At 38.0% G+C, this 26,495-nt stretch overlaps 1 protein-coding gene across 1 annotated transcript in view; it reads right to left on the reverse strand.

Moving 5' to 3' along the window:
* Nucleotides 1–26,495, reverse strand: part of MAN2A1 (mannosidase alpha class 2A member 1) — a 93,215-nt gene that overhangs the window by 25,348 nt on the left and 41,372 nt on the right. The window contains exons 5-12 of the mRNA XM_060761887.2: nt 26,134–26,261; nt 23,377–23,550; nt 17,368–17,554; nt 14,442–14,619; nt 11,612–11,814; nt 9,498–9,683; nt 9,121–9,235; nt 7,909–7,976 (exon numbers count right to left, since the gene is read on the reverse strand). Of these exons, the coding sequence (XP_060617870.2) occupies nt 7,909–7,976; nt 9,121–9,235; nt 9,498–9,683; nt 11,612–11,814; nt 14,442–14,619; nt 17,368–17,554; nt 23,377–23,550; nt 26,134–26,261 (1,239 nt within the window). The remainder of the gene's footprint in view (nt 1–7,908; nt 7,977–9,120; nt 9,236–9,497; nt 9,684–11,611; nt 11,815–14,441; nt 14,620–17,367; nt 17,555–23,376; nt 23,551–26,133; nt 26,262–26,495) is intronic.

Genomic DNA, 26,495 nt, shown 5'->3' on the forward strand with positions numbered 1-26,495 from the left:
TAATGTGCTCTTCAGGATGCTATTTTCTATCTGCCACTGTTTGGTTGTACCTGCCTCTCCCCACCACGTTCCACAGTTCCACAAAACGAATCCACCTGGGTATGAGCTTTGGGAGCATGCACTAAATTTGATTGCCTCCATTAGGATATACACTGGCCAAGTATTTCCACTTTTCATAGTGCAATAGTGAGTGACAGGGTAAGAAAAAAAACGGATGAAAATTGCTATATTGATCTCTTTCTTTCAAACATACAAGAAGCAGAATATTTTTTTAATGTCCTAAGAATGTTCTTCAGAAACAGCCAGGTACAAAGGTTTTAACCTCTGGAGACAAAAAGTATTACTGCTCATACCAAGAAACTTGAGATCTGTTTGGGTATAGAGTTACCATATTTTAAATAGTAAAGAAAAAGACATGTAACAGCTGACTACTTTAAGCTTCCAACACCATAGCATCTCTCACTTTAAAGACCTACTCTACAAGATGAGATAATTTCTAATACAAATATTCCTAATCCTTGTTGGATTATTTTTTTTAAAAAAAAACAACTCAAATTTGCCTTCTCTTTTCTCCTTCTCACCACACCGAGCCATTCTGTTCCATAACCCCCAGCGGCCAGAGGCTCCTTCAGTGGCTTCTATCCCTAAGTTCTATGTTAGTCTGTCTTGCTTCCTCACCCCAGTGTCACTCTTTTTCTTTCTGAGTGCTTTGCTGGACTGGCCTCCATCTCTTCTTCTATTAAACATCTTGGTCAAGCTGGTGATAAGTGGGCAGAAGGTGAAGCAGCAGCTGACATGTAAAAAATATCTGCCTGGCCAGAAATTTTAACTATACAAAACAGAACATATATAGGAAAGGGGTCTATATAAACCCATCAGAAACAGTTCCATGCTAGTTGCAAACAGATAGAATTAATATATTGTCAAAGGCTTTCATCACTGCAATAACTGGGTTGGTGTAGGTTTTTTGGGCTATATGTTTTGGGCCATGTTCTAGAAGCACTCTCTCCTGACTTTCACCTGCATTTATGGCAGGCATCCTCAGAGGTTGTGAGATGCCTGCCATAGATGCAGGCAAAGCGTCAGGAGAGAATGCTTTTATAACATGGCCATACAGCCCGAAAAACCTACAACAACCCAGTGATTCTGGCCATGAAAACCTTCGACAATACAAGATGACTTTGTCTCATATTGATGCAGATCAGCTCCATGAATCCATGAATCAAGCTTGCACTGGAGAATGTTGACACCTTCAGTGTTAAGGCACAACTTCTTTCAGCTTTCTGAATGTGCCCAAGCAGATCGTTGCAATTTTCACAATCATACTTGATTTCAGGCAAGACAAATACACAAAATTCATGGTCAGTGAACAATACTAAACATATCTATGTAAATTTTTCAAAATATGCATTTTTAAAAGGTACTCCCCACTCTCTAGAAAAAACCCCTTGTGATGTGACTTTACACAAAGCAATTGTCTGCAAAAGTCAGAAAATCAGGTCACCACAGAAAATATGCCTAATTACTTGTTAAATTACCAATGGCATTGTTACTCTACAACTTAACGTACATTCAGGAAAAGCACACAGAAGAGCACTAATGAAGTATTGAAAACCAAACACAAATTGTTTCTACTTTTTAAACAAAATTTTGCATAAAAGTAAAATCTATCAAGACAAGTAGTTTGTCTGACAAAAGGGAAGGGAAAAACTCAAATATAGCACAAAAGTGCTTCATTCTATTTTTGCATCATTTCCATGCATACTACAACCCAAGCACTTTGGGGAGTTGGGGAAGCTTTCCACTCCATAGTCAACCAGGCGCCATTCACCTTCTAGTATTAGACCTGCAAGTGTGTTCAATCAGGGGTGAGATTCATGCAAACTTCCAAATATTGTTGGGCTGCAAGTCCCAGCAATCCTGGTCAGCATATTCCACAATAATGATTGCCAGCAGCAGTCTAACAACATTTGGAGGGCTATATAATCCCACCCTGTGCCTTAGATGCAGAGATACTACCCTACCCTTTTTTCTCTTTCATACACTGAAAATATGATGCAACAGGGTTGAGAAAATTCTGTGATTATACTTAGCAATAATCAATACTTTTTTATTTGTGACATTCACTTTTTATTATATTTGCCTATGGACATAAACATCACATGTTCTTCCTGGATGCGCTACACGCAGTCCCTGAATTACAAATATCCGACTTACAAACAACTCATAGTTAAGAACAGGGGTAGACAACAGGAAGTGAGAGAAATCTACCCCTAGGAAGGGAAATCCTCTCCTGAAAGAGTTATCATGGGGAAAAGGTGTTTTGAATGAAGCTTAATCAGCAATCCTTGTTTCCACAACAACATAAATTTTTCAAAATCCAGTGATCACAGGGACAGAAAGTGAGGGGACATTTTCTGAATAGGATAGGGACATAGACAGCAAAACAAGCACCATGGGGGTGTTAACCTTTCCCTATGCTACTCAAAGCATACACACACAGAAAGCCTGGAGTTACACTTAAAAAATGTACCCGTTCCAACTTACAAACAAATTCTACTTAAGAACAAACCTAAAGAATCTATCTTGTCTGTAACCTGGGGACTGCCTGTACTTAATACTTTACTCCTGATTTATTTCAGCTACAATTATACCTAATATTGAATGTACGCTTACCAGAGTAGTCATAGTTGGGCAACTTTTACACCAACATATCAATTTAACTTTTCCTTGACCAGATATGATTTTTGCCCAATGCTGTTATCACTCTGCTTATAGAGAACCATAGGGGTTATTTCAATGTTCATTGGTTATTCTTATATTCCAGTTTGGACAGATCCTTTTAAAGGCCTTCAAAATATTTTTTTTGTTTCTACTACCTCAAATATTTGGATGTTATCAGTAAACATAGGAGTTTTAGATCACAGACTACAATATTTGCTCCAGATTTATGAACATATTAAACTACAGAGAAACATACCTCCACTTTAAAACTGCTAATATGCTACCAAACATACAACCCTTCCTTCAAATACCAACTATGAAGAGCAACAATATAAATATAAACAGAGCCTGAAGACATGATACAATTCAACAGGGAAAGTAATAACAAAAAGCCTACCAAATGGAAGTGATAAAACAAAAACAACTTTGAAAGATATTCATTAAAACAAATCCTCTGAGTACTTCTTCTAGAAAAGTTAGCATGGACTAGAAGTATTTCTACTTTTTTGAACCAATCCTCTCACTTATTTAGCATACCAACTGAAAGCATTGACTATAATATAGAAACTTTCTGTTCCGCTCTCGGTCCAACCATGAGTACAAACAAGCTATTCACCCCTTCTATACTACAATTCTGCTAAATTAAAAGGTGTGTTCTAGGGATTATTAGGAATATACATATACACATAGTACTTGTAATAATTTATATTTATTTATTTTAATAATTTCTGTACTGCCTCCCAGCTCACAAGGGCACATATCACATACATTATTAAATACATTTGCTTCAGTAACATTTTAAATTTTATAACTTCCTGTCAAAAGCATAAAAGCAATTTTAAACCCAAATATACAGATTGTTATAAAACTTACATGTCTAATAGCAGCATATAATGTATTCCTCCACCAGCTTCTTACAAGTGTTAATATCCTGTCAATTTCCATAAACAAAATGCTAAAAGAATCAAAACAACACTAATATTCACCACAACCATGAGATTATTGGTTTACTTAGTACTTTTTTTGAACATATGTGCAAAGGGGAACACTTAATTTTAAGTTGACTTCATGTCCTATCTTATATAATTATATCTAGGTTCACCATAGCTCTGATGTGTTTTTCCAAATAATACTGCAAGATCGTAACGTCCTAAATGTTTTATCTTTTGGAACCAGAAGTACAGAGATTATAGTCCTAGTTCATAATCTTCTGAAAGGCTCTTAGTTTGTGACTTGCTGCAAAGTCACAATCTAAGACTTGTCAAGGAAGAAAAGTGAAGAAGCTCTACTGGTTAGAAATGAAATATATAGAGGCTGCCTAATAAAATAAATACAAAAATAAGTGTTATGAAGAAGGAAATTGTGCACATAGCTTCTATCCTTTTCACTTCTTAAAGTCAAAACACTGAAATCTTCATGAACCCCACTGTTGTAGTCCTGCTCCACTGAACAACAAACAGCATGACACATAAGATTCACATGGCCTTTTCCTAAAATTTACCAAAGACAGCCATGTAATTAATTACTAAGTAAGATGGTTATGTTCAAAGTAATTTTATATATATAAACTTTTAACTTGTTATATAAGAAATCTTGGCTACTTTAAACTTTTGTCCTCGAAATCATCTAACTTAAAACAAAACGAAGAGATATTCTCCTTAAACACTGCAATAACCAGTAACTTCATCACACTAGAGAAAAAATCCACTTAAAATCTGCAGAATTCTGGGGTTTGTAGTTTAGTGAGGCTGTTAAAGGCCCCTCCCCAAAACTACAAACCCCAGAATTAAGCAGGAGACAGAAACCAGATGAAAGCGTGCACCTGCCAGTGCCTGCAGCCGAGTGCCTCTTAATCTAGAGTGCCTGCTCCGGGCCTGCCTGCCTGCCCCAACGTATATGCCCCGCCACACTCTCTGAGAGTGCATGTGTGGTGGGGCATGAAGGCAGGCACCTGTGCCTGCCAGAAACTGCAGTCGACCACGTCTTACTCTAGAGTAAGGGGTGGTCTGTCCTGGGCCTGCCTGCATGCCCCACCACATACGCACTCTCTTTCCAAGACAAGGAGGCAAGTTCAGATGCACATGAAAGAAGGCAGTAGGCAGGCTTTTATGTCGAGCAGATTTTCATGTGGAAGGGGATATCTGTTTTGTGCTTCTGAGTAAATAGAAGACACAAAAGAATCAGAAGAAACGAATTCCGTGCACATATCTACTGAATACTCATTACCTAAGAAAACCCAGAGTATTTCCTGTGGTTTCTATAAACAAGAAATGACTTCACTACACATGTATGAACACTGTCAAATTTATTTCCCAAAGAGATAAAAATCTTTTGAGCACAAGGTTACATTTGTTTCTTCATTGTGTTTGTATTTTGCAAGAGGTTTTCAAAGCATAATATTCTGAGGTATTGTATGGTCAATGATGTGAGTGTTGCAGAGGAAAAAAGTAAATGCTGCTATCTGAATTAGCACATTTGTTATAAATGTCATATTCAAACATATTCAATTATTTTATAGGAATATTTGTAACAATGTAAATGGAAGTATCATATACTTATATTTAACCCAAAAATGATTGTACATGAAAGAATGCAATTTTCTAGGGCAGACACCTACAGACTATTAGAGAAGCAAGCAAAGCAGAGTGCCTTAAAGCTAAATACATCTATACAACTACAGTAGATTCCACATTACCCACTCACAGTCTGAATTCCTTAACAGTTCCACTTCAAGTGGAGAAATATCTAACTCAGTACACTAATAAACATTCTGTTTCACGAAGGCACGGGCAGGCAAAATGGAGCCTGCATGCGACCCTCCCTCCATCATTGATTTTGTGGACCTCAGGGATCAAACAAATGGATTTTGGGATACTGTGAACCAATTTAGGCTCCAGAGAAGACTTTTTTTGAAACAGGAAATGAACAGAAAGCAATGTCTCCCAGAGGGGATTTGGGGAGGAAAACAAACTTAATTTCTTTGAGGAAGTTTTAAGTAGTGGGTGTCTTGGAAGACCACTGAGTTACCCTCATTCCACAGCTACCTACCCTGCACTATAGGAAGTGTATGTGTCTGTGAGCACAAGCAATGCATCACATATACTATTGACTTGTCCTTTTGGCTGAGAATTAAAGTAGAAACATTAGCATTTGTTAATCTCTATCGAGGAAAAAGATTTGTTGCACTTATCTCCTCATGACAGTAACTAGAAATTCACACCCTATATATAGCTCATCTAATATGACTGATTGCAGTACAACGCCCAACACAATTATGGGAAAACCTAACTAAATATATGGCGTGGAAAGTTTTTCTAGAGAAAACATAGCATCAGAAAAATTTCTGGCACTTGGGATCTGGTACTCATTGCCTACACTGCCTAACTTTTCGCATACTTAGCTACATAGCTAAGTATCCAAGACTCTCCAAGGGAATATGCATATTGGGCACCATCAAGTGTCCCACTGCACATCAGGCTTCACCAATGAATATCGCTACTCCCTATGCGCCAGTGAACATTTTGCTAACTGTCTGATATAGTCAAGTAACAGCAGCCCCTTGCTGAGTTTGGACATTGCTAAAGTATTCAATTCTATTTCCCTCAAATGTAAGTCCATTGATGAAGACTGAATTCCCCAAACGACTTCTGACCTAGATTTATAGCCTACTTTACTACCAGCCTTAAAGCTACCAAATATGAATAAAATATGAATGAGTGCGGGCATGTTAAAAGGGTGGCTTTAGGCACTGCTAAAATGCAAAAATTGATAAAGGAATGCTGTTTTGGACTTTACCTTCAACACAAGTATTTATGAATCATGATTTAATCATATCTTTCAACTAAAGTATTTTGTAGTTTTATGATATAGTTCTCGCAAAACATTATAGCCCACAATATTAAAAGTAAAATTTAAAAAGTCCAAAAGGTTGGATCCAGAGTGGATTCTCCAGTAGTGGAAGGACTCCAGATAGATCAGGTCCTTGCTTCTCTCAAGAGTGTTGTGGATCACCTGACAAAAGTTCTGAAGTGCCTCCCATGGCAAGTTTTTGAGACACGGTATATTGGAAAATATGTCAAATGGAATATTGACATAAACAGCCTCCCTTTTTCTACTAACAGGATCACTCAGTTATTGATACCTTACACTATACAAACAATATATAATTTTGCACAAATCCACAGTTTCTCTGTTCCAGTACCACTGCTTAGTGACCAGATTCCTTCATTAGGGAGAAGAAACCTTTGTTCTGTTAAACTGCACATTCCTCAAAATAAAAAGAGTGTAATTTGTTGGGGTATCCTGGTAGTAAGTGAGAGAACATTCACAGCAATACATGACTGTATACTGCAGGTCATCACTCCATATCTGTTTTGTCCCAGTGGTGCAATGCGTTAAACTCTTGTTCTGGAAGGACTGAAGACCGACAGGTCAGAGATTTGAATTTGGGCAGAGCGCAGATTAGCTCCCTCTGTCAACTCCAGCTCTCCATGTGGGGACATGAGAGAAGGCTTCCACAAGGTTGATAGAACAGCTGGGTGGCTCCAGGCAACGTCCTTGCAGACGGCCAATTCTCTCATACCAGAACCAACTTTCCCCGACTTTCTGGGGAACCGAGTTTCCCCAGATTCAAAACCAAAAAACAAAAAAACCCTTCTCACTCACACACAGAGGATACACATTGTTGAAATGATTTGAAGAGGGAATCTTTTAAAAGTGATTATAATGTTTATATGTTTTAATGTGCAGTTTAACTCTAATTTTTAATTTTTTAAAATTATGTTTTTTAATTTAAAATTTTAACTTAAATGTATTTAATTGCTTGTTCTCTAAAGGCATCAAATAGTTGCCATTTGTAAAGCCACTTTGAGTCCCCTTCGGGGTAGGGAAAGGCAGGATATAAATAGAGTAAATAAATAAATAAATCTTTACAGCAAGAATGATCCCACAGTATCTGAAGGTCTAAGAACTACACTCAGACCTAATTTAAAAGATTTAAAAGATGGGTTTCCATGGACTGCTCTATTATTTTAAAGATTATTTCCTTTTTATTTTGTATTTTTTTGCAAATCACCTGGTCTCTTCCAGAACCAAATTGGGTTTTTAAAAACTGAATTTTGATACTGTCATCATATAACATTTATTGATATTTTTAAATCAAATATTTAGAAGCAAAATGCTTACCTTGGCTGATTACTCAGTTGTATGATGGTCTTTTGTGGCAAAGAGTCTTGTGTTGACTGGGAATCATCCTGACAATGGGAAAATATGTCCAATTTATTCCCAGATATAAATGCATAAAATAAAACTGCACTTTAAAATTAATCAAAAAGGCAATACTTTACTCCTTGTTCAATCTTCACTAAGATAACAGACATTTTTCACATTACATGAGTACAACAGTGCTTTGTCTTATTTTCTGAAGGGACAGAGGGCCCTTTCACACAGCCATATAAGCCAGAATATCAAGGCAGGAAATCCCACAATATCTGCTTTGAACAAGGATATCTGAGTCCACACTGCCATATATTTCGGTTCAAAGCAAATAATCTGGGATTTTATTCAACTGTGTGGAAGGGGCCAGAGACTATATGCAAGGGTTCATGTTTTCTCTCTCCTGGTTTTTATATGGGGGGATTTATATGCATTTTCTATGTAAGAGTCTTTTTTTTTAAAAAAAAGTGTGTTTGTTCTGCATTTTTTCTAGCTTGTAAGCATTAAAGTTATTTGTCTCTTAGTATCAGTAACTAATGCTGCTGTAAAATTCATGTTTTGCCGAACTAGAAAACTGTATTTAAGAGAGTCATCTTGATTTTCAAAGTGGATGTCCCTTGTATTCATGTCACTGGACTAGTTCTACTTGTTAGCTTTGCCTATTTGCCTTCTGTGAAATGGGTGTTTTGTGGCAGCTTAACCCAAAAATGTATCTATTTTGTAAAGGCACCCAAAACCCTCCAGATGCACCCACCACCTGTAAGCCTAGGGACTTTCTTACCATAAGGAACACAATCAGGTTGTATGTCACATTAACTGAACTACTTTTGATCAACAAAAGGAATTTTTCTTCTTCATTTTTAATCCTTATTCAAGATGCACTGTCCATTTTATTTATTTATTTGTTTGTTTGTTTGTTTGCTTTATTTATACCCTGCCTTCTCACCCCCATAGGGGGACTCAAGATGGCTTACAACTTCAGTAAGATTCAAAACCACTTAAAACATATTCATAAAACCAGTTTGCATTACACACTCAGCCACCCAAGTTCTCTACATACAATGTACCTTAGACATCTCCTACTGGGAAGCTAAACTGACAGACCTTTTCACCAGCACAATTGTGCCCTCATTTGTGAATCATGTGCTGCCACCACCACAACAATTATTTTCATAAACCTACCATTGTAAGGAATGGTTCTGATGGATTATAACTATACATTTCTTGGTCCTTTAGAATAAGAATGTGAGCAGAATCAGTGATGATTTTCTTCAAGTTAATTAAAGAGTGGAAAAGCCTGTGGATAAAAAAAATACTGTAGCTCTGACAAGCTATATTCAAGCATTTATTTATCTTAAAGCATTAGGGGAAAAGAGTAGCAATTACTGAATACTGACTAACATGTAGCTATTAATCAAACTACTTCATTGTAAAATAAGCATGAGAAAGAAGTATGGCAACATTTATAGCACCATGAACCAAAACAAAAACGCATAAAATTCCAATCCAATTTTAAACCAAAAAATGCACACAGGCTCTATGAAACTTAAAGCACTTACCTCGTCCCATAATCCACAACAACCCAGTCTTTAGATGTTCCTGTGATAGCATCATGATGTTGGAAAAGTCCCAGGTTTCTCCTTGCCTCTGTTAGTAATTTGAAATGATCTGCTGAAGGAAATGTTTTCATTTTCTCTGTCTTCTTCGACTGTACCAGAGCCAAAGAATAAAGTATTTCTGCAGTCCTGGAATAAAGAGAGATTTTGTTTATTGACAAGATCAATGTCAGATTTGTAGACCAACAACTACTAAACTATAGACCCTTATTATTTGACCAACAAAATGTTTGAACATATTCATAGACATGTATGTGCTATCTTCCAACAATAAAAAGATTAAATGAACCACACTTGCAACGTCAACAGTTTTAATTATTTCTCCTCCTCAACTTGGGGTGGTAGGTAATACTCTCTTACTTTAGCTTATCATATTTAGCCACTAGTGTTTGACTTTAAGAAACCTAGCCACAAGAACATGGTGGTAGCGCAAGACAGAGACAAGAATATCAATGCAGAGGACAAAGGGGTGAAGATGAAGAATGGCTGCAGTTATGTGCAGGACTGCAATAGCTCAAAGGTGAATTTCATTGTCCAGTGTCATGATTCTAATTCATTTCTCTGAGCACCATCACCTCTGTAACCAAAACCACAACAGACATGTACAAAAGTGAGGGGGCTAGCAAACTCAAGGTAATCTTGGTGTTTGGACAGAAATAAAACTTATGGAGCTAATAAATACTGATCTGAGGAAATCATAAGAACAGTCTAGGAGAGATTATGCATGCTCAAACACCATGGGAAGCAGGATGAGAAAAACAGAATGGAGTCACTGAAAAAGAGGAGCCCTGAGAAAGAGACATCAAAACAGTAAGGAAAAGGTATAGCTGTATTTACTGCACAGCTAGAGCTTTTCTCGCTTCACACTACTAAATATTATGCATGTTTCTAAGGGCAGAGACAAATACTACCTCAAAAAAATCAACCAAATAATTTCACAGATTATAATAAAATCAGTATAAAGCAGCAGTTCAACCTTTGGCCATCAACTGATCTAAATCAGTCTAATTATGAATGAGTATACTTAATGGGGATGGAAAGTTAACTGCTGGGTGGAGGGAATAAGAGGCTAATATTCACCATGAATAGTCATTCTGGGGACAAAGGCTGAAGGAGCAATCCACCACACATGGGTTAATCCCTCGTGCTAACTTGATTCTAAACCATTGCAACAATTAACCTCAACTATGATTTGGAAGACATGCAGAAAATTTATTAACTTTCTCAAATTCATTTTGTTCTCTTTTCTTACCAACTGTCTCTGAAGACATGACTGACTAATTAACTCTAAGGAGAGAGAAAGAAAAAAACTTAACAGGTTAGCAAGATCGCAAAGAAAACTGATAAGGCAGACAGTTGAGGGAAATTACTGCAATGTTTGAGAATTCTGTTGGTTGCTGCCTCAATCAGTTGACATGAGGGGGTTAACCAATGTATAGTGGATTGCTCCTACAGCCTACCTGGGAACGGTAGGTAGGTGAACAGAAACACACCACAGTGACACATTCAGTTCTGGACTTAGTTCTTAATATCTACAGCAATTTTAACTTTCTTAAGTTCCAGTTGCTGTGTGAATAGAATATTAACAGCTGCCAGGAGGCTTGAGAACCCCTATTTGGTTTGCAAATGTCTAGAAAATGCTTAGAAAAACACTTAGGAATAGGAGAAACCAAGCATTCCCCAGTAACTCAATGTAGGATTGGCCTTTATAAGCCGCATCGAGTCCTTCGGGAGATGCTAGCGGGGTACAAATAAAGTTAATAATAATAATAAATAATAATAAATGCTCAGTGGGTACAGTTTGATCACTGATAGTTGGTAGAGAGAGAAAAACTGAAAACTTTGGGAAGCTGTGGTGAAAATGTCAGGCTATGTGGAGAAAATGCACACATCACTACAAAGTTTTGTTGCAATTTCTCAATAGGTTGGCTTGGCATGTCGGGACAATATGAGTCACTGAGAATGAGTAATTAAGAGAGGTTTCTTCACATTCCTAACAGATCCTACTGAAAAAGAACTGGAGAATTGTCAGGCCAGAGGCATCTGTTACTACTTACCTTAAATATGACTCTAATATCCTATCTAGACGTTTGTAGAAGGGTCGTGATGTAAAATACCCACTCCAGTAATGATGATCTCTGTCTGCATAGGTGAAGAAATCTCCACTCAGAACAGGGAACACTGAATTACTGTTTTTTTCATCCAAATTACTGGTTTTTCGTAGTGCTTCAAAATAATCGGATAAGGTCCCAAACTGAGCCTGAAACAAGTAAAATGTAATACAAGTAATTTATGCTACCTTCAGTTGAAGTACAATGCCTCCCCAGTCCTCACACCTAACCGTCACACTTAACCCAATTAAAATAAATATGACCAATTTTTATCTGGCAGAAATTTGTGTCTTGTTATTTCTTGAGAGCAGTGGGCAAAAGAGAAATGTTTGTTGCTTATAGTGTCTTTTTCATGTTTGAGACAATGCTGCAACAGAGAGCTAAGGACTCATAGCAAAAATTTGCTTTTCCATATCCCTCTGCTCACCAGACCTGGCACCTACTTACTCTTTACAATTACCTTAAGTTTTATCAAATACCGATTTATACTCTAAAATAACTATGGAATGGTAGTAGTATGGGAGGGGGGCAAAGTGTATTTTTCAAATGCTATACAGTACTCATAAACATTTTTTTCTGAGAATGGCCATCTCCCTAACAATCAACACATATGCACAGCATGAAGTCTAGATAGTTGACTTCCATGCCTCCCATGCTTTGTACCATGGTCAGTGTTACATGGACAAATGGGTAAAGTGGAGAGTTAACTCTGCATGTGTCAGGATGCCAGTACCAGCTTAAAACGAGCTGCTCTCTCCACCCTGTGACATGGATGCTGAGAGGAGGAGGCGGGAAGAAGTATGGAAGCACATATGAGATAAGGGCCATCTGGTCTGGGGAGAAACAAAACTATAGGCTAGCCATGGTGGGAATGGATTGTAGCTAGTAAAAGGGGGTGGGACAGTAGAATGATGGGACACAGGAGTTTGGTGGGAAACCTCCAGTACTGTCTTTCTATCACCTGTGGGAAGACGGAAATAAAGCTGTATCCAAGGATTTGCCTTTGTGAGTGTGCTTTTATTGCAATAACTTCCAAGTTCTGACAGCATGTCCCTTCCTCTCTACTCCTCCCACAAAAAGAGAAGGATGACTTGCAGCCATTTGAAAGCATCTCAGCTACCTTTGTGTATGAGATAACAGTTTACAACAAACTCGGTTTACTTTGGCTTGCTATAAAACTGATCTAGGTTCATCATAACTCATGATCCCTGTTTCCCACATAACAAATGATTATTCTCTTTAAGCAAAACTAAACATTATACAAATTTCTTCTCTTTGACATAAATATTCTGGAGACAGGAGGAAAAACATGCAAGTCCAATTTAACAATGTCAAGTTGTACCCACAGTATGCTGAACCATGTTGTACCATTAAGGACAAACTGCACCAAACTGCAAATTGAACTTGAATGCACTCTACGGCATAAGCCACTAACATGAACTAATCTCAAATGATTCACCTCATTTGACAGAAATCGACCATGTACCATTAATTATTCAAACTGTTTCAGTTGTTCATATGAAATAGGAATGCTTACTGCTTATGACAACAAAGTGAAAATAGTTTAATTATTAAACTGAGACAATACATCTTTCCATGCAAATAAACAAGTGACCTTTACATTGTTTAAATCTAAACTATGTTGGTGTTCAGTAAATCCAGGAAAGTAGCATTTCTTTGTTTCATACACACTTATATTAATGTTTACATTTAAAATAAATATGACCAAAACAATTATCACTACTTTCATTTGGCTGTGCTTTAATTATTACTATAATTATTATAATTTGTTTTTGGGTTTCAATATCACAATATTTGTTTTTATTCGGAGTTGCTTTTTTTTTTTTTTTTTTAAAGTAGCCGCTTTGAATTCCTAATTTGAATTCCAATTTGGGGAGGAAGGTAGATATTAAGATTAAGATGATACACATTTCCATACTTCTGAAATAAATTTCTTTACCAGCAAGAGATTTGGAGGTTCAGGAGGAACAGAAAACTCAGAAAGAATAGAAACTTACTATTTAAAACAAAATTGAAATGTTTGTTTATACTCTTAGGTAGAGTCTATATGCAGTCAAGCTAAATAATTGGATATGTCAGCATAGAATGACTTCTTTAAATAAAATCAGCAAAAGGAAAACATCTCTAAAAGATTTCAATAATGATGCTGACAGTCTGTAAGGCCCTCCTAAGAGTGACTGTACATTTTCAGGAGAGTAATGTAGATCTGGCTTTTAAAGCATATATTTTTGAGAAACTGGCTCATACACGGTTTCATTCACTAAATCTGTTATTAATAATTTATCATACTATCTGCTATAGAGTTGATTATGCATACCACTAGGATGGCTTTAACCATCTTCCAGGGGTGTCAGATAGATTTTTTTTAACTATACATGAATTACTTTCCTTTTTGCTGAGGCATATAAGTGAATAGTATGATAAATGTAAGATAGTTAAGTGTGGATGAAATTGGAACCCAGGACTATAACATTCTATTCATTTTATTAAAATATTTATATGTAGTCCTATAGCCAAAGAACCCAGGGTAATGAACTATCAAATCAATTTAAGCAATTTCTAACAATTTAAAATATGAAACCAAGATATACCTAGATGCTGTCCAGTAACCACAATGCAGCCTGGAAAAGTCACTGTTTAAGAAGGTGTGCAATATTTCCTTATAGAATGCCAGAAAAGGTGCTCTGTTAGCACTCCCTGTTACACTGGCATATAAAGCCCCTCTTTTTTGACCCCCTCGATGACTGCACCTTACCTTAACATGGTACTCAGGATGAGAATTCAAGTAATCAAAAAGCTTTTGATAATTTTGATACTGCTGGTCCCATTCTGAACTTTCACTGTAGCGAAAATCATCTCCTAATGGAGCCAACAAAACTTTGGTACGGAAAAGCTTTGACTTCTTTCTGTACTGATCTAAAATCATCCATGCCCTTGGAGATAAAAAGGAGAACAAGAGGATGTAATAATACCCATAAGGTATTTTATATATATACACAAAACTTTCTGGTCAAGACTGTAAATTACACTCAATTGGAGTGAATTATTAATGCATTTAAAAGAACCATGGCAGTAAAATTTAATTCCTGAGCTATTTTGGATATTTTATAGAAAACCGCTTTTAGTCTGAGGCCCAACCAAAATCCTATGCATTTGTTGTTTATTCGTTCAGTCGCTTCCGACTCTTCATGACCTCATGAACCAGTCCACACCAGAGTTCCCTGTCGGCCATCCCCACCCCCATCTCCTTCAAGGTCAAGCCAGTCACTTCAAGGATGCCATCCATCCATCTTGCCCTTGGTCAGCCCCTCCTCCTTTTTGCTTCTATTTTCCCCAGTATCATCATCTTCCCCAAGCTTTCCTGTCTTCTCATGATGTGGCCAAAGTACTGCATCTTTGCTTCTAATATCCTTCCCTCCAATGAGCAGTTGGGCTTTATTTCCTGAAATATGGACTGGTTTGATCTTCTTGTGATCCACAGGTTACTATGAAGAATACCATTGCTTTAACTATGTGGACCTTCATTGCCAGTGTGATGTCTCTACTCTTCACTATTTTATCGAGATTGGTCATTGCTCTCCTCCCAAGAAATAAATGACTTCTGATTTCCTGGCTGCAGTCTGCATCTGCAGTAATCTTCACTCCTAGAAATACAAAGTCTGTCACTGCCTGCACGTTTTCTCCCTCTATTTGCCAGTTATCCATCAGTCTGATTGCTATAATCCTATATATATATATATATATATATATATAGCCATCAAAGTGGTATCATATGCATATCTGAGGTTGTTAATGATTTGTCCTGGAATTTTAACTCAGCCTTGGATTCATCAAGTCCCGCACAGCATATGTGTTCAGCATACAAGTTGAATAGATTGGGTGAGAGTATACAGCCCTGTCATACTCTTTTCTCAATCTTGAACCAATCTGGTATTTTATGGTCTGTACTTATTGTTGCTACTTGGTCATTATGCAGATTCCTCAGGAGACAGACAAGTTGACCTGGTATCCCCATGCCACCAAGAACTTGCCACAGTTTAATATGATCCTATGCATGTCAATAATAAAAGGTCCAACTGTGTTGAATGCAACTTTTTTTCAGTTGTATATTAGAAAGTAACCTTAAAACTATTTTGTGTCTGCATGAGGAACAGAAACATGGCAAATTATTTTCAAGAGGAAATGGACTGTTTCAGGAACTGTAAGTTCCCCTGCATTAATTGTTGTATTCAGCCACAGCTGTTGTTCTTTGTAAGTCACAGTCCATACATCTCTCCACATTTTTTCACATCCACTAAAATCAGCAAATCACCGCAAAAGGAGAGCATGAAGATTGGTAGAGGATTGTGTCAAAGATCTATTTAGTGACATTCCCATTGTGACCAGTCATCAGAAAATTTTCAGAAGAATGTGATAAATGAAGCACATTTCCCAGGTGTTCCCACACATTTGGTTGAGAGCCATACTATGCTTCTATTGCCGGAAATATCACAGCATCTCTATATACTTAGACAAAAGGCAAGAAGCAAGTGGAAGTAACATGCAACCATCATAACTTGTAGCCAGTAAAAAAATGTTCCACATCTGTGCATTATAAATAATATTGCATTGTTGAGTGGAAATGTGAAGAAAATTCACAAAATTCTGTGCAGGACTAAAAGTATTAGATTATGGTTCAAAAATATTTCAAAAACTTGTGCACATTTTCACTGTAAGAAATGCCCAGTGGGGCTCACAACAGTCACAAGAGAAAATAAAATAACAACATAGTTAAAACAAAGCAACACTAAACAAATGTATGACTTAAAAAAGACAAAATAGTTGTTAAAATTGTTTAAATGAAGCATTCTGAAAACCCTAAATTTAATTATTATTTTAAACTAGATTGAACAAACTGAATCAATGGGAACTTGCTAAGTTACCGGTTCCATTCATTAAATGGTTTGGGTTAAAACCAAAAACTGAATTGAGGTCTAACTAAAATATTCGGTGTTGGGAAGGCACCAAATGCATTGTCAGAAGACAGGCATTTTGAATGGCATTTCTACTGAAGAACACACTTTCTGGTCACTATCTGACCCACTTGAGACAGGAGGCCACTGATGCTGGCCACAGTATCTGAGGAACACAGTAGGGCAATGAAATACTTAAGGTCCATCTGACAGCAATAAAGAACAGAGCTACAGGGACAGCATCAGTTCCACTGATAAGGCAGTCTCTTTTCTCCATTAAATGTCACCTGATAACTGTCATTCTGTGACACTCCAGTGAAGGGGGAAGATATTATTTAAGCATTCCTTCAGCCTTTCAGAGATGTCACTAACTTTTCAACTCTCCTCTCTTGGAATTGTTTCTATTCCAGTTGATCATTATAAGGACTAGGGCCAGGGTTTGCTTATTTCCTTCCTTGTCCCAATCCTTTTTATATTGTCTCTTTTAAGCTTGATCTTTCTAAGTAGAACTAGAAAACTGCAGCTTTTGTGGTGAACAACAGAACTTAAAAAAAAAAAACCAACAGTCAACTATATAAGTATTGACATCAGGAACGGGAAGATACAGTTTTCTTCATCTTATATTATTCTACATTTTGTTGCGTCTCATGTGATTTGTTTTTTTGTTTTGTTTTTAATGCTACAAACCATGGTTGGCTTTGCTATAAACTGAATGGGTGATATATTTACCTGTGCTGGATGTTTCCTGGATGAATGGCTTCTGGAGGAACCCTCCAGGGACAACTGACTCTTCCTCCAGGAAGGCGTTTAAAGTCAAACTGGCAGCAGATTTTAGGATCTGGGCCACAAGTGTGAGGAACGTCATAGCTATAAAAAGGCATCATGTGGCAGAGAATATCCGTATTAGATCCCAAATCTAGAATTAAAATAAGCAAGATAAAGATAAAAAGAAACGTTCCTTTCTATATCATAAGACTGGCCTAGAGAGAAAGACTATTTACCCTTATGTTTTAAATTAGTTCAAAGATTTACATACTTTTCAATTTACCAACTCCTGTGTGTGTTCTTCTGTCTATATTCATTTTCAGCAGGCCTAACCAGTCAACTTTGAACCATGAATTTTGGATTTGCATTCTACTTTGCCCTTTTGACCATGTGGTTTGGTTATGTATTTTATAGTGGTGTTTCAATACATGTGAAGTATTTTGTTGTAGGAAAGGTGGGTAACTAATAAAATTGGTTGTTGTTGTTAATTATTTTTGTTGTTATCATCATCAACATCCTACAAGTCTATTGCCACAATAAAAAATCTCCACATGCACTATGTGTTTCATTTGGTCTTTTCCAATGAGGAAGAATCTGTTGGGTTTCATCCCTGGACTGCACAGGTCTTTGTTTCATCAAGTTTCTAGTTGTCAATGAGTAGCTAGGCTAGAGACAGGGCTAACCTCAGGGATTCCTCTCCCCACATTCCTATGCATGTTTAAAGGGCTTTGTTTTTGTCTTTACTGCTAGCCATAGTCTCCCCCTCTACCTCCACAGAGCAAATCTTTCAACCTGGACGCTCTAATTTTTTTCTTGCCTGGGCCATGAAGGCCTGGCAATGGCTGTGTGAGCCAACCACATGATTCTCTCCCAAGCAGAGGAGGCATTGGCCATCCGAATCCAGTATCTTCGACGGACACTAGATACAGCATCTGAAGTGAGTCGTTGACATTCTTTGAGTGAAGTTCCAAAAACAGTTGCTGCGGCAGAAGAAAAGGAACTAGGGAGCACGGAGTCAGGGCACCTTGTATACTCTGGGTAGGAGTGGGTGGTGTTACCACCAAAATTTAAAAGAGCACAGCTTGAAAAGCTTCCATTAGAGCCTGCACTAACAGAGACCACAAAGAAGATATATATAGAGAGTTACATTAAAAAAAATACCTGTTCCAACTTACACACAAATTCAACTTAAGAACAAAACTAGAGAACCTATCTTATTCAAAACTTGGGGATTGCCTGAATTTGGGAAGAGCCCAAAGTAGTTTGGGATAGGATGTGAAACCTTACTACAGTCTTTGTTTTAGTCCCATTCGATGACTCTAGTCAAGCTCATGGATTTTGTTGCCAAAAGAACAAACCATTTAAATTATAATAACAGGTATGGCTTATACATTTTAATGCATTAGAATTTGATTATACACTACAATATTGCACAGAGAGCTTAGAATGCTGCTTTTTAATAGCAGTGAAGGACAACATATAATAAAACAATTTTCTGATGCCGAACCCAATTTTGGTATGCTGCAATGTTTCTGCATATACAGGTTGAGTACCCCTTCACTGGAATGTTTGGAATCACAAATATTTTGAGGATTCCCCCCCCCCCCAGATTTTTGAATATCTGTGTTTAAATTATGAGGTATCTTGGAGATGGGACCCAAGTCTAAACACGAAAGTTTTGTTCCCTGTACAACTAATACACAGGCCTGAATGAGCCACTACACCACTCAAAAAGCAAATTTCCAAAGCAAATTCTAATTGTTTTATAACTACACAGAGCAAACAAAAGAAAATCTTGTAAATTGGATGGTATTAGCTTTAAATAGTCGCAATGTGTATACCACCAGCTTGTCAACCCTAAATTGCCACATTTTGCACTTTATGTAATAGGACACAGGTGAACTCAACATGTATTTTCTTGAAGGTTACTGAGCATTTACAAAGCTCTGCAACTCACTTAATGCTCTTGTGACCTACAATCTGAAAATATCTAAGAGCTATATAAAGACATGTCAACAGAATTATTTTTCACTCTGGGTTCCTTTTCCCATTATCAACAGTAACAAAGAATATAGTGGCACTTTAAAGACTAACATATTTATTCGACATAAACTTTTATGTGTTGCAGCCAACTTCATCAGCTGTGAAGGTGTACATCAAATAAAGATTGGTAGTTTTTAGAATCATTCTTGGAGTGAGAATCATTGCTACCTCTATAGAATCTTCCCCTCTATATGACTTTCACTGAATACTGGAGATTAGGGAGCCACTCGTTCAAGAAGTTCTCATTATTGTTCAGATAACCTTAAAAGAAGTTAGTTGCTTTTTTGTTTTTAGACAGAATTTTATTTCCCTGTGTCTCGAGAGTGACTAAAAGAATAACTGAACTTTTAAAAACACTTGAATGCTACAAGCTCCTCTTTTAGACAAAGTTGGAGCGGGTTTAGAGAAAGGAAACAAGGATACTAAGAGGTATGAAGAACAAAAACATCAAGTAAAATTAAAGGAGCGGTGAAGTTCAGTTTGGTGAAAAGAAAATTGAGAAGTGACATGGCTGAAGTCTTTAAACACTTTCAAGAGTTGTTACGGAGAGAAGGGACAGGTCTTTGCTGCCCCAGAGGATAGGACCAGGTCTAATGGTTTGAAGTTGCAGGATTTCCATTAAACTTTTGGAAAAACACAAGTTGTCTTTCAATCCTATCTTAGAAAAAAGACAGGATACAAATTCAATTTTAAAAATAAGTAAAATAAAGACAATTCTTGACAGTAAGAGTGGTTGAGCAATGGAACCAAGCCCCTAGAGAAGTAGCAGGCTCTCCTTCACTGAACATCTTTACCCTTTACCCTTCACTGGAAATCTTTACCCATCTTTACAGTTACTGCTACTGTGTACAATTAACTAAAAGTTACTATTACAGTGTTCCCTCGCTACTTCGCAGTTCGCTTATTGCGGACTTACTGTTTTGCACGGAGCAGCGAGGGAACACTGTATAGCTGCTCCCCATTCCTTCCTTGCCAGGCTGGGGGCCCAAGGGCCCCCATCTTGGCGAATAAGGGGCTTCTGAGGCGGGGAGGAGCAGAGGTGGCGAGGAGGCTGCCATCGAAGAGGGCCTCAGCGGCAGCATCCTCTTCTTCATCCCTCCATTGCTCCACGCTCCTTCCTTGCCAGGCTGGGAACCAGACTTGGGCACCCAGCCTGGCATGGAAGGTACCTCCGAGGTGGGGAGCAGCGGAGGTGGTGAGGAAGAGGAGGCCACCTCTGAAGAGGGCCTTGGTGGCGGCATCCTCTTTTTCATCCCTCCACTGCTCGATGCTCCTTCCTCGCCAGGCTGGACGCCAAGCTTGGGCACCCAGCCCAGAATGGAAGGGACCTCCGAGGCGGGGAGCAGCGGAGGTGGTGAGGAAGAGGAGGCCACTGCCGAAGAGGTCCTCAGCGGCACATCCTCTTCTTTGTCCCTCCGCTGCTCAACACTTCAGGCTGGGCCTGGCAAAGAAGGAGCGACGGGCTTTGCAGGCCAGGCAAGGGCAGGGTCTCTTACAGGCCCACCACCTCCCCCACCACGGAGTCTGGTGCAGGCCCCACCACGTCAGTGCTGCATCCGATAGGAAAGGGGGAAGGCCTCGCCTTTTCCTCTTTCCTATCAGAGGCGGTGGGGCCTGAACCAAATCCCACAGCAAGGGAGGCAGCAAGGGCCTGCACCAGACCCTGCTCTTGCCTGACCTGTAAGGCCCACCACCCCACCACGCTGGTGCTGTCTCCGAGGGTTTTGGACTTCAACTCCCATAATTCCCTACTTCACAGTTTTTCACTTATCACAGAGGTTGCTGGAACGTAACCCCTGTGATAAGTGAGGGAACACTGTATACCATAAAAGAAATCAAGCAATCACTTCAAACTTTTATAACACCTAAATTATAATTGGTACAACATGTTTGAATTTTGCAGATATGGTTATTCGATATGTTCTCTCACATAAGACAGCTATTTTAATGTGTAGTTTTCAACTTTTATGGGAGTGCTGTGGACTTAATCTCAGAAAATTGAGAGGGCCCAGTGTATTTATCAACTGCACCATATATTTCTAACATGAAAACTTTACCCTGTGAAGATCTATTTTTAAAAAACCAAGGGCTTAAACTGTGCTGGGCAACTGCATGATGGTCAGGGGTCAATTATGTCTTCACCAATTTATTTATTTACCATATTTATACCCCACCCTTCTCAACCCCGATGGGGACTCAAAACGGCTTTACACAATGCCTTTAAAACACAGAACTAAAATAAACATTTAAATTAAGATTAAAATTAATGCACATTAAAACATTTAAAAACATCACAACCACTATTAAACCATGTCATTCACAATCGTAATCCAGAGCCATTCCAATAGTTATTGTACATATTCCATATTATTCTATTGCACTTCTCTTAAGACTTGATGCCAAAGCCACATTTTCACTTTCCTCCGGAAGGCCACATAGCTTTTTCGATCTATGCTCCAATTCTGTGGAACTCATTGCCTCCATATATTAGAGCAATGTCGGAGTTGCGACCTTTTGTAAAGGCGCTCAATACTTGGCTGTTTGGTTGTGCATTTAAGTAATGGGATCAAATTTTGCCATAGTCACTGCTGAATGTTTTTATGTTGAATGTTTTTATGTTGAATGTTTTTATATTGAATGTTTTATATTGTGTATAATCTATTTTAAATTGTAAGTCGCTTGGAGCACTTTGGTGGAGAGCGACTAATTAAGAAATAAAGTGATGATGATGATGATGATGATGATGAATTATTTATTTATTTACTTACTTTATTTATATACCGCTTTTCTCAGCCCTCAGGCGACTCAAAGCGGTGAACAACATCAATACAAAACATCACAAGACAAGTATAGAGCAATTAAAAACAATTGTAACATAAATCATTAAACATCCGTATAACAATCATTAGCGCCTCAACAGTAAAATCAGAATCCAGTCTCATCATCCATTATTCCGTATTCCTATGTTCAATTACACTGTTTAATCAAATGCTTGTTCGAACAGCCAGGTCTTCACTTTCCTCCGAAACGCCAGCAGGGAGGGGGCCAATCTGATATCTGCAGGCAGGGCATTCCACAGCCGAGGGGCCACCACTGAGAAGGCCCTATCTCTCGTCCCCACCAAGCGCGCCTGTGATGCAGGCGGGACAGAGAGCAGGGCCTCCCCAGATGATCTTAGTGTCCTAGCCGGTTCATAGGAGGAGATGCGTTCGGAGAGGTAAGAAGGGCCACAAGGGAGGGGGCTGATCTAATATCACTGGGGAGGGAGGGGACACAACTGAAAAGGCCCTGTCTCTCGTCCCCACCAGTTGCGCCTACAAAGGAAGTAGAACCAAGAGCAGGGCCTCCCCTGACGATCTTAATCTCTGAGGTGGTTCATAGGGGGAGGTGCGTTCAGAGATGTGTGTGGCTCATCATAGACCATAGTCTCTCTCCAGTATACCTAAATACTCCTCAGCAGGCCTTCTCAACATGGTGACAGGTAGTAACACTATGTCACTTTCCGTTGCCATTTCAAGAGGGACTGCTGAGAAAAATGGAGGTACTTGGGGAAAATACAGTGAAATTTACATTTTAAATAAAAGGTCATGGGGGGGGGGGGGGTTTAAAGGCTTCAAAAGTTGTGTACATGTAGCACATTCTTGATTTGTATTTTCCTCTCTGATAGTTTGTTTTAGCAAAATCATTGAAGAGCTCTGTACATAAATGAAATGTATTAGTGTATGTCACAGTGACAAATCTAATTGACTGCATGTGTGATATGTGCATAATTTCTACAAATCAATTTGAAGTTACAAATTAATTTGGAAGACAGGAGCATAGAAGAATCATGTTATATCTTAAATATTCTGGTCGAAGCAAAATAATAGCTAGAAAACACTGTTATTACAACATTTCTTAATATATAGTCATGTAAAGAGTAATACATACCCCAATTCTGTCTCCAAAAAAATTCTAGTGATTTCTGGGCTGCAAAGTGCTTTTTAACTGAATAATGAATTCTCTGTATGAGCATATTGGAAAATCCAGAACGTTTCAAAAGATAAGCCATGGTTGGTGAATGCCCAAAGGGATCAACTGCCCAGCCAGATTTTGGGGTTACTCCTGATAAAAGAAAATATAAAAGGAAAGCATCTTAATTTCACACCATGCAATTAGAAAACATCTTTTCTTGCAAGTTAACATCCAAAACTCAAAACAGATCTTGTGGAGGGGGAAGGATTTTAAATTATTTAATAAAGTTTTAAAGGGCTACACTTCTGTGCCCATTTAAACTGAAAGCAAATCCCATTGTACTCAGTAGGATTTTGTTCTGAGTGAGGCATGCACAGAAGAAAACTGTAAATTACCTGGACATCCATAATCTTTGTGATTTGACTGTTGCTATGTGCCTTCAAATCAAAAATGATTTATGGCAATCCTATCATAAGGTTTTCTTAGCAAAGTTTATTCTCAGGAGTAGGGTCTGGAGATCAAGGGTCTGGAGAACAAGGGTCTGAAGAACTTCCTGACTGTGAGAGCCGTTCAGCAGTGGAACTCTCTGCCCCGGAGTGTGGTGGAGGCTCCTTCTTTGGAAGCTTTTAAGCAGAGGCTGGATGGCCATTTGTCAGGGGTGATTTGAATGCAATATTCCTGCTTCTTGGCAGGGGGTTGGACTGGATGGCCCATGAGGTCTCTTCCAACTCTTTGATTCTATGATTCTATGATTCTATGAGTTTTGCCATTGCTGTCTTGTAAAGCTGAGCTCATCCAGTGGGTTTCCAAAGCTGAGCAGGGAATGAACTCTGGCTTCCTGGTACCTAGTTCAATGCTCAAACTACTATACCACCCTGGTTTAATATGATTTGACTATTTGAATGTATTACCCCTCCCATCAGAGGATATGTAAGGAATAAAACCAAATCTAGTTTATAAAACAGACTACTTCTATTAAAGAACAGACTATATGTATCTCTCATCTCTTATATGCTATGTAACACTCAAAATAGTATACTGATCTAATTCTATTGTTAATTCCCAATTAGAGTAAGCCTGCTGAATCAATGGGGTTTACATAAATGTTGAGTTACTTAAGATATGCAGGATTTACTCTGGTTAGAACCAGTTAAAGAATTTAGTCCATTCCTGCGTATTTAAAGTAGGCTTTATTTGAAGAAGCTTTCTACGTGGATTTATATTCAAATTTTAATGGGAACGCATATGGGAATATTCAGTCTATAGCTTCCTAATCATTATTAAGCGATTGACGTCACTTCCAGATGCTAATTCTTTTTTAATCCAATTATTCTGTGACATTGTATCTGCACATGTGTTAGCCATCAATAGTTCAAAGCCTTAAACCATGTTTACTAAAGCCAACTTTAATTATTATTTTGTGTGTGTGTGTGTCAGGAGCGACTTGAGAACTGCAAGTCGCTTTTGGGGTGAGAGAATTGGCTGCCTGCAAGGACGTTGCCCAGGGGATGCCAGGATGTTTTACCATCCTGTGGGAGGCTTCTCTCATGTCCCCGCAAGGGAAGCTGGAGCTGACAGATGGGAGCGCATCCCGTTGCCTGGATTCAAACCGCTGGCCTTTCGGTCAGCAGTCCTGCTGGCACATGGGTTTAACCCTACTGTGCCACTGGAGTTATTCTTATTAGAAAATAATTATTGATTATATAAATATGAGTATAGATGAGTACAATGAAATAAAATGAAACTTTATTTATAGCCCGCCCTATCTCCCAAAGGGACTCAGGGCAGCTCACAACAAATACGCAATGGCAAACATTCAATGCCATCAATTATATACAAACAATTAAAAAAAAACTCAATATATTATTAAAACAACTTAAGAAAACCATATGTGACACAATACACATAATCAAAAACATATTAAATCCTTAAAATCTCTTTAAAGGCTCTAAATTTGGGATAAATGGTTGGAAGGGGAGATGGTGAACCGCAAGTTAACAGAGTAGATGTTAGCAGCTAGGTGAGAATGGATATAGATGTTCTTAATCTTTCACCTCAAGGGAAACACTTAAAATTATTGCTGCTGCCAAAAAGAACTCAGAGAGAAGTAACTGTATTACTTATTCTTATCTATAGCAAGTTGAGTATCCCTTATTCAAATATCTGAAATGCTCCATAATCCAAAATTGTACACACGGGTGGCTGAGATAGTGAGACCTGTGCTTTCTGATGGTTTAATGTACACAAACTTTCTTTCATATACAAAATTATAACAAATTTTTATTTTGTAAAGTGTACCTTCAATCTATATGTATAAGGTACAAATGAAATATAAATTAATTTTGTATTTAGACTTGTGTCCCACTTTCAACATCTCATTCTGTGACTGCTAATATTCCAAAATCTGAAAAAAATTTTTTCCAGAATTCAAGGGATAATTAACCTATGTTAGTTTTAGATTTATCCAAGTTTTCTGAGTGTTTTTAGGCTGCCATCAGTTTCCACTACAGATCCGGGAAATCATACTTTGCCATTTAAAACTTTGATACCAAATAACTGTTATATAAATTAAGTTATGTGACTTTCAACTCCTGCACAAGCTGTAAATGCTGATCTGGTAATATGTAAATGAAAGGAATTTAGTGACAGATAACTCATCTCCTAACCTCCTGTTAATGAAACAGAAACAGTAATAAAACTGAAATCCCGAGATAAAATTTCCATGGAACCAACCTAGTGCCTTCTCTAGCCACTGGTGTCCTTCTATCATCTGGTCAATTAAAGAAAAATAATGGGGTGAAGCTTCATCAGGCATGACCCATCCCCCAGTCACGATTTCAAACTGGCCATCTTCAATTAATCTGAAAAATATGTATACTGAACTTTTATTCATGCATGTAACTATCACTCTCAGTCAGACATACACATATTGTGTGGATAAAAATTGACAAATGTACTTGGAACACGAGAGACATATTTAATCTCTAATCATAACATTATTTTGAGATATACAAGATTATCTAAAATCTGTAAGAAATCATTTAGTTAACATTGGAGACATTTAGCCCAAATTCATTCAATCCCTAAACATACTT

The sequence above is a fragment of the Anolis sagrei genome, chromosome 2, assembly GCF_037176765.1.
Source record: "Anolis sagrei isolate rAnoSag1 chromosome 2, rAnoSag1.mat, whole genome shotgun sequence".
NCBI classification, from domain to species: Eukaryota; Metazoa; Chordata; class Lepidosauria; order Squamata; family Dactyloidae; genus Anolis; species Anolis sagrei.